This window comes from Vicia villosa, linkage group LG1, assembly GCF_029867415.1.
Source record: "Vicia villosa cultivar HV-30 ecotype Madison, WI linkage group LG1, Vvil1.0, whole genome shotgun sequence".
In the NCBI taxonomy this organism is placed as follows: Eukaryota; Viridiplantae; Streptophyta; class Magnoliopsida; order Fabales; family Fabaceae; genus Vicia; species Vicia villosa.
Genome location: NC_081180.1, coordinates 133,460,244 through 133,470,009, shown reverse-complemented (window position 1 = coordinate 133,470,009; position 9,766 = coordinate 133,460,244). Strand labels below are relative to the sequence as shown.

General features: G+C 42.7%; 1 protein-coding gene across 1 annotated transcript; it reads right to left on the bottom strand.

Annotated features, from left to right (window-relative positions):
• Window positions 1–3,912: 3,912 nt before the first annotated feature.
• Window positions 3,913–5,769, bottom strand: LOC131654818 (uncharacterized). Its single transcript, XM_058924750.1, has 2 exons — window positions 4,206–5,769; window positions 3,913–4,109 (listed from the first exon to the last, which is right to left on the bottom strand). The coding sequence occupies exons 1-2, from the start codon at window positions 5,767–5,769 to the stop codon at window positions 3,913–3,915; spliced, it is 1,761 nt and encodes a 586-aa protein (XP_058780733.1).
• Window positions 5,770–9,766: the final 3,997 nt, after the last annotated feature.

Below are 9,766 nucleotides of genomic sequence, written 5' to 3'. Positions count from 1 at the left end.
CTTAGAATGCAACACGTAAGAAAGAAAAAAAAGAAAAAGCTTTGCCATTTTTGAAAAAAAGTTTTTAAAGTAAAAACAAAAATGAAAGAAATGGAACAGTAATTACATGCGAAGATATGATTTTCATTCAATATTAAACAAATTGAAACAACATGGGGGCCCTTCTTTGTACAAGTGGTCAAAATGCTTAGGGCGAAGCATATGACTTATCGGAACAAGAAAATTACATCTCCATAAAAGTGACTCTGGGGATGTCCAAGATAGTCCAATTGTTGAGCTCTTGTCCAGGCGCAGCATGGCAAATGAATCTGGAGAGATCTTCTTCATCATCATCATCCACGGCGAGAACCTGACTTCCAGAACTGGTGCTTGCACTGACGAACACTTGAGAAATGGGGGGAATCACCTTCTTTCCAGGAATTACGCTGAGCTGAGTAGAGGAAGATGGTTGATACCCAAGGCCATACTTGTCTCGCTTCTCATGAACATCAATCAGCTTGCCCCAGGCACTATGGGGAGTACCAGCTTCTAAGAAGGCCTTAGCATCATTTAGAGACGAGAGGGGCGCTCCGAGTTCCTTCTTATTCTCAACCACGGGGAGTTTATCAACTGACACAATCTCTAAGGCCTGAAAAGGTGTCTCTTGTATCTCTCCCTCCACTTCAACATAACGGTATGACGCCAGATTATTGACTATCAAATCCTCTTCACCAGTGATCACAACAATCTTGTCGTTCACAACAAATTTCAAGCACTGATGGAGAGTAGATGTCACAGCTCCAGCAGCATGAATCCAAGGACGACCCAAGAGGCAAGTGTACGAAGGGTTTATATCCATAACGTAGAAGGCAATGTAGAACATGTGAGGGCCAATCAGAACAGGCAGATCAATTTCCCCTTCTACGGACCTTCTAGAACCATCAAACGCTCTGACACTCATAGTGCACGGTCTCATCATAATCCCATCCATACTCAGCTTAAACAAAGTGGTCTTGGGCATCACATTAAGAGAAGAACCTGTATCAATCAGAACTCGGGACAACACGGCATCCAGACACTTGACTGAGATATGCAACGCTTTGTTATGTGCTCTACCCTCAGGTGGAAGTTCATCATCAGAAAAACCCAAACAATTACCAGCAGCAATGTTGGTCACAACCCCTTCAAACTGAGGCACGGTAATGTCTTGAGTTACATGAGCGGAAGCCAGAACTTTCATCAGAGCATCACGATGAGCTTCAGAATGCACCAAGAGAGACAAGATGGAGATCTTGGCTTGGGTCTGATCAAGTTGGTCAATCACTTTGTAATCACTTTTCTTAATGATTTTCAAGAGTTGCTCAGCATCTTGTGCATTACGTGTTACAGGAGGATCAACAGCAACTTACTTTCCCTTTGCTTGTGTACTAGCCTCTTTATTGGTCTCTTTAGGAGGCGGAGGAGGGGCAGCAAAGATCCGACCACTACGGGTAATGCCACTAGTGCCAGTAATATTAGTGATGCTCGAATTACCCACTGGAGGACAATCATATTTCTTTCCTCGAATATACACAGCATTATAACTCCAAGGAACAGCCTTGGAATTACTCACAGGATAGGGAACGAGAGATGAGTTTGAAGGGGTCAGAGGGGCATCTGGAACCTGAATAACCAACGGATTTCTCGGAGCCAGAATAGCCAAGGGAGTACTCGGAGCCTGAATGACCAAGGGAGTGCTCGGAGTATGGATGATCAAAGGAGTACTTTGGGCTTTTGTCGTATCGGCAGGAGAATAAGGGATCTCTAGAATAGCCACTTCGTCATCAGGAACAATCTTTTCCACTCTAATGACACCTTCATCCATCAGCTTTTGGATCTCATCCCTCAACCTGGCACATTCCTCTGGATTAGAAGAACACTGCAAACAGAAGTCATGTAATTCACACAGAATCCTTTGTTGCACAAGATGTTCTCTGACCATTGCAAGCGGCATTTTGACTTCATTCACATCAGTTACCAGGATTTGTTCGTCACACAATTCAACAGCATTGGTCGTACCTGCATGGGGAGGCATAAGATTATTCTGCACATTAGGACCAGTAGGAGTGAACGAGATGAGCTTGTCATCGAGAAGATCCTGGACTTTGTATTTTAATGCTTTACACTTTTCAATCGTATGGCCTGGAGCGCCTGAATGGAATTCACAACGAGCATTAGCATCATATCCTGGAGGAAGAGGACTAGGCGGAGGGCCCATTTCACGAAGTTGCACCAGCTGACCAGCAAGTAATTGGGGAAGGAGCTGGGCATACGACATCGGAATCGGATCTATACGCCTATCAGGGTATCTCTGCCTTTGTGGTGCTCTTTGACCTTGAGGCCTAGGATTCTGTTGACGGTTCTGAGGAGCAGCAACTTGTGGTTGTGGTACGAAAGGCTGTTGGGGTGCCATCCATGGTTGTGGAAATGCAGCAGCGTATGCTTGAGGGGCATACGGATTGGGAACAACATATGGCATCGGGTAGTAAGGAGGTGGAACAGCAGAGTATACTGGAGTTCGACCTTGGTCAACTGAAGCAGTACTGGTTTCACCTTCTTTCTTCTTCACAAACCCAGCATACGGCTTCTTACCATTACCACTTGAGTTGCTAGGACTAGTAACACCCTGAATGGTACCAGCTTTTACACAGTTCTCAACCCGTTCACCAATGATGACCACATCTGAGAAGGATGGAGAAGTATTACTAACCATGTGCTGAAGGTACGCCCTTTCAGAGTACCCATAAACAGATCAATCAATTCTCGGTCGAGAAGAGGAGGTTGAACTCGAGCAGCAAGTTCACGCCACCTCTGGGCGTATTCTTTGAAAGATTCTTCAGACTTTTGTGACATATTTTGCAGTTGAGCGCGGCTAGGAGCCATAGCAGTATTGTAGTGGTATTGTTTCAAGAAGGCATCAACAAGTCCTCCCCAAGTACTGACATTGGCCCTCTCAAGTTTCATATACCACTCCAACGGAGCTCCTGTGAGACTGTCCTGGAAGAAATGCATAAGCAGAGGTTCGTTCTCGGCGTGAGCGGCCATCTTACGACACTAAGAACGAATGTGAGTTTCTGGGCAAGTAACTCCCTTGTACTTATCAAAATCTGGCACCTTGAACTTCGGTGGAATAACAATTCCAGGTACCAAGCTCAAAGCAGCAGTGTCGAAACTCGAAGTTTTAGCAACCTCAATGGCCTTAAGGCGTTCTTCGAGAGCTTGGTACATCTTAGCAGTTTCGGTCAACTCAGCAGTAAGATCATGTTCAAGATCAATAACCTCATGGTGGTCATCCACTACCTTTGCTATACCCTCAACAGGAATCTCCTTAGTTTTTACTCCCCCATCAGCAGAGTTAGTAGGAGTATCCTTGATCAATCCAGCAACGCTCTTTCTGAGCTCTTCTTGTCCTTGGACAACGACATGGAGAGTCTCCATAAGTTGGGTCATTCTTTCCCCCATAACATCCATATCCCTACGGAGGGCAGCTTGATTCTGTTCAAACTGATCCATGATTCTCTCGTTGCTCCTGGTGCGGTAAGGATGTAAGAAAGTCAGCTTCGTCGTCGGAAAAGAAATCTGTTCTGTAAGGGACCCCAATTAGTGTCTTGTATAATAACCTGAAAAATGCAATGTGACAATGTGAATGTATGTGTGCATGTGTGCATATGAGGTGTTGTGTCATTTTCAGGGTATCCAAAGTAAGATTGATAGTCAAGAACAAATAACAACGTGACAAGAGAGATATCAAGTGAAAACGGAAAGCAATTCATTTTATTCATAATAGCTCCCTAAGGCGAGTAGGTTCATACACAAATAACAATGTTTCAAGATAAAGAACATTAGAGACCCCATCCAACAAATCTGGTGGTGATCTACAAACAAATTCAAATATCACTTCATCTCAGTGTAGAACAAAGGTCCTCCTTGTCTGAAATGGGCGTCACTCCACTTCTTTGTTTCGTCAAACAGCTTCTTAGTCGCCTCCCGATCTCTTCCTTTGACAAGGCTTTGGATCACTTCATCCTTTCGGAATAACTGCGTGTCTAGATTCTTGCAGCAATCCCTAAGTTCGTCACACCCTTTGCATTCTGGGATATAGGTCTTCTCAAGTGCATTTGCTTCACTCATCATTTGATCTCTGAGCTTGACATTCTCTTCAGCTAGTCGGGCGGTGCGGAGGTGACTTCCTTTCAGTTGGGTCTCAACTGCTATTCTCTGAGTGGTCTCCTCTTCCAGTTTCTTCTTCATGGTCCTCAACTCATATTTGGTTTCTTTCTCCAGTCGGAGCTTGTGGGCTTTCAAGTCTTCTTGGTACTCTCGTCTGAGCTTCTCTTTTTCTTCCTTTATAGTCTTTTCTATAACCTCTTGAGGGTCTTCAGTAAAAACAGCAGTAGCTTTCCCACCTCTATCTGTTCTGGTTCTCTTCCTGACTTGGGAAGATTCTCCTTTCAGCATTTTAAGTTCACGGGCCAACTCATTCTTCGTCTGTTTAAGGAAGTAGTGCTTCAAGTCCGTATCCCTATCTTTCTCTTTCAATCTCAAATTGGCGACACGGACTTGGTCAAAACGTTCCCTTGGTACCATAGCTTCCGATATCTTCGGAGGTTGTGCATACAAGAGAGGAACCTCCGGGAACGGTAACAAAAGTGTCTTAACTCTCTCCTTAACCCAATCGGTGTAAGGCTCCATGGCAATAGCATTCTTGGCTCCCAAAGTGGATCTCTCACCTATATGGATGTTATTCCAGGCCTTCCTGATTTCCTCAAGTGCTACAGGGTCAGTTCCCTTTTCAAAGTACACGGATTGGTAAATCTCCCTATCCGAAGGCCCACTCTTCATGGTATAGCCCAACTGACGAAGAGCAAGAACAGGGTTGTAGTTAATACATCCTCTTGTCCCAATGAGCGGGACGTTACCAAAGTTTCCGCACCTAATAATGACTTCAGATATGCCTGTTCGGAATTGATACCATACGATGTCGTTTGCAGTAAGTCCCATGATTCTCTGAGACCATTTCTGAGTAGAGGTAACAAACGGACCACTAGCAGGCAAGTGAGATTTGAACCAGTTATATAACAGCGGTAAGCAACCTCGAATAGCCCCCCTTTTACCATGCCGAGAGTGAATGGAATAATATGTGTCAGCCAATAGGGTGGGGATTGGATTCTTGTCCATAAAAAGACATATAGCAGCCAAATCAACGAACTTGTGAATGTTGGGAAACATCACAATTCCATAGATCAGAGCGGCCAAAATAGCATTGAAAGCCTCCCATATTCCTTTGTCAGCAAATTCTTGAGCTTTTTCAACCAAGAAACTCATGTAGAAGCCATGAGTATCACCATTCTTCTTCCAGTTATCATGAACATCTCCCAAGCTCAAATAAAGAGCGTTGGCAATGTAATCCAACCTAGGTTTCTCCGGGACACAAACAAAAGGCACTCTGTGTTGAATCTTGATGTTGAGGAGGTAAGAGTACTCTTCGAGAGTGGGAGCTAGCTGATAATCTGAAAATGTGAAACAACGGATATCTGGGTCGTAGAACTGAAGAAGAGTAGATAAGGCCCATTCGTCGACACGCGAGTACAGAAGAGATAATATGTTGCCATAGTTGTCACTGAACACTGTTTCATTATGACCAGTGACCAATTCACCCAATTGTCCCAACTGAACCATACCCTCGCGATGGAAAGTATAAGTGTGTGTGCGCCTTGTAACTCTTTGGTTGACTGTCACATTGTTATCCATTCTTGACGGAGGTTGATATTTTCTGGATACCCTGAAAAATGACATGCATATGAGAGTTAACTTTTTCTTTTCTTTTCTTTCTTTTCTTTTTTTTGGAATTTTAAACATGCTATGATGAAAAATGATGCAAATTAGGTCCCCATGACATGGAGAGACCAAGGCAATAATTCTGAGCAGGAAGATATCATAGGATCAGAGGTCCGGCATAGATCAGAGAACCAGAAGAACCATAATCATCAATAGAACCAAATAGTCAACAACAGAACCAAATAGTCACCAACGGAACCAAATAGTCACCAACGGTACCTGTCATGTATATCCCTCCCCACTCACGGGTGTAGTCTAGGTCAGGGTAGGTCAAAATGGCAACCAGCGTTATCAGTCCTCCTGAGGCACCAATGTTGTTGCATCTACATGCCAACAATGATACCCCATTTGGACCTCGACTGGGCGTGAGTCTCATGATCGCACTAGACAAGACCTGACATCTCATCGGCGTCATGACTATCCACTCTATCCTAGGTATCCTATGTGTCAACTCTGGCCTGGGTATTGGGCCTTTTACCTCATAGAAACAATCCCACCCAACCTGCAAACAGTGAAAATATGTGGCCTCCACGGAGACCCATAATATAGTCCAGATGCATGCGGAAAGTAAACATGATATGCAAGCAAGAAATAAACATGATATGCAAGCATATATACAAGATGTAAACATAAACAAACAAAGAAACACCCAATAAAATAAAACAAACAAAGGCTAGGATCGACTTGCTTAGGTAATCCCCAGCAGAGTCGCCAGCTGTCGCACGCTCGCGAAAAATGAACAGAGTCGCCACTAATATATTTATCCCATCAAGGGAAAGGAATATCAGAAAACCTAAGAGGAAGGAACATGGTCTTTCGACCAGAGAATCTAGGTACGGGAGTCGGTTACGCAAGGGGAAGGTATTAGCACCCCTCGCGCCCATCGTACTCGATGGTATCCACCTATGCTTGTTTCTATCTAATGGGTGTGTACTATGTCTATGTCTAAATGCGAATGAATGCAGAATGTAGGGAAAAGAAAGAATTGTACTCGCACGGGCCCTACCCCGCTGCCTACGTATCCTTTTCAGGAATCAGAGTTATCGTAGCTCGGCTAAAGATTTTCTGTTTGTTTTTGTGTTTTTTAGTTGGGCAGAGTTAACGCTCGCGCTCTTGCATAAGGGGACAACCTAGGATGCAATGGAGCGGAGATAACAATGCCCTTAAGAAAAGAGGGAAGAGAGAGAGAGAATTGGTTTGTATCTTTTAAGGGTAATTCCATGATGACGAAGACCCACTACAAGGCTTCGCATCACTTCCTTACTTTGTTTTAAATCTGACCATTTATTAGGTTTTTTGAAGTGTTTTTGGTTGGTGTTTTTTATGGGGATTTTAATTTTGTGACTTAGATCATACCAAAAAGAGTTTTGTTTTGCACATTTAGAGAACGCACATCGAGGCCTACGCCACAATCGTTTCTCCAAAGAGCGGTTAAGAAATACATCGAGGCCTCACACCTCAATCATTTCTTTTCCGCTAAGTAACAGAGATAAAAAGAAGTTCGTTTGTGAATATTTAGAGAATGCACATCGAGGCCTACGCCACAATCGTTTCTCTAAATAACGGCTAAGAAATACATCGAGGCTTCACACCTCAATCATTTCTTCTCCGCTAAGTAGGAAAGAACATACATCGAGGCCTACGCCTCAATCATTTCTTTCCTACCATGAAATAAAGCGACGGTATGATCTTCATCGATTTTTATTAAGTATTTTAAAAGTTGAAAAGAAAAAGAATGCAAACGGGAACTAATCCTATTTCTAATCTAAGTTGTTTATACAAGTCTAAATCCTAGTGTTAACATGTGATAAATTCTAAAAGGAGCAATAAAAGGTATTAACAAAAATAGGCCTAAAATAAGGCCAAGAATAAGAGCAATAAAGCCACACAAGCATCATGCAAAAATGACCATGAAATAGCACAAAACGACTCAACCATTAGTACAAAAATGAAACTAAAACTACTATTTTTTATGGGTTCTTATAAAAGAACTCAAATGTCAAAAATTACCCTAACAATCTAACAAAATATTAAAGGTTTTATCATGTTTTTAATCAACTAAAGGAAAAACTATTAGGGAGTGAACTAAGATCTAATATTGATTTTATGCTTTTTTATATGATTTAAAAATGGAATTATGAACTAAAAAATAAGAGCAAAACAAATATTAAAAGTGAAAGTCTAAGCTACACTGCAGGGGGTGGGTTAGCAGAATTTGTATGAACTAAAATTGTTTACAAGCAAAATTGGGCCTGATAGGGGAGGGGCGGATAGTAACAGCGTTCAGGCCCAGATTCAGAAACACAGTGGTGCGTTAGCAGTTTGGGGGTGAAACTCAGAAATAAGGCAAGGCCCATAACGTACCAAGGCCCAACGCTCCACTCACTAATCTCTTCCATTTTATTCATTCATTATTATATCAGCATGTGAAATTATTTAGCATATGGTTTATTAATTGTGATAAACGTAACATACACACTTTGCATCAATTAGTCACCTGGTGTTTAAGTCACAAAATGACAAGAACAAGCCTCAACCAATCAGAGCACACCAACGCACCATTCAATCATATAGAAGATGACAAAAACAAATAAAATGGGAGGAACAACAATCACAACACGCCACGTAATCACGACGGAATAAAAATCAGGAAAAACAAAGACGCCGGAGATCCCTTCTCCAGTCATCTTCTCCGGCCATCAGGCGGCGGAGCTATACACACAATTCCAGAAATCGAAAGGGCTCATGTTCTCCTGACCGAAATTTCGCATAGATTCTTAACCTACCATCCGTTTCCTCTAATTCCTCCTCTAACACACAAACCGAATCATACTTCAGTGATCTTGTCATGAACAAAATTTACCAGCACATCAATCTACTCCTAAGTATTTACAGTATATGAACTCAAAGCTTAAACACTTAAACACTTAGCACATCAATAGATCGGTACCGATCGAGATTCAGATCTCTATAGCGACTCGATATATAGCACAACGCGCACACAAGCTTCATTTCAGATCTAAATGGCCTATCATGTTCTTCTATTATGCTGAGAGAGTTTTCAAGTTTTACCTGATGCGATCTTGAATCACGACGAACAAAATCTTTGCGAGTTGCTTTCACTTCTTCAAACTTTGACTCACCACTCCATGTGCACGAGGCTAACGATGGTTGCGGCGCTGAGCAGAAAGACGATGAGGATCGTATGGTGATGATGTTGGAAGTGCGATGAAGAGCGATGAGAGAAGAGCTGTGGTTCTTGTTGATTAACGAAGATGATGAAGTTGCGGTTGCCGGAGAAAGTAGTTAGAGCTTTGTTATGGTGGTTGGCGTGGTGGAAGTGAGTGGAGCTATGGTGGAGAGAGGGACGAGAAAAATTTTGTTACGGTGGAGGGAGGGGTGAGAGAAAGTTTGTTATGGTGGTTGAGGGTGGAGAGAGCGAAGGAGAGAGAGAAGAGAATGATGAGAGAGTGAGGAGAGAGAGAAAGTGAGTGCGTTGGAACTGAGATGATGAATGAATGAATCCCCTGAAGTTTATGAGGAGCATTTGATTTATATAGTCGGAGGTACATGGAGGCTTATTGTGTGGTGCATGTATGGTAGCCTTATTTCTAAACTTAATGCACAGGTTGTGTTGCTCATAGTAAGTATTTCACGTGCTTTTCGTTTCAGTACAGTGCATGGCTTGATGAGGTAATAGTGAGCTGGCGATAATGAGTGGTGCATGATGTGGATACAATATGTTTCGAGCCAAAATTCTGTCCAAGATGCTGTCTTTGCCCAAGTATATTTCAGGCTATGGTTCATTAATTGATTCACTTTTGGACTCAATGTGGAGAGTACATGGAATAGAGAAAATTTGATGTTGGCAAGTTGGCGAAACGAAGTTTGGAAACGGGGCAAAAGGACC

Bases quoted from the DNA above. Each gene is read 5' to 3' on its own strand.
- LOC131654818 (XM_058924750.1), bottom strand. From the start codon at position 5,769: ATGGATAACAATGTGACAGTCAACCAAAGAGTTACAAGGCGCACACAC. The intron at 4,110-4,205 runs GTCACCTCCGCA...CCTATATCCCAG, and splicing joins TGAGACCCAACTGAAAGGAA to AATGCAAAGGGTGTGACGAA.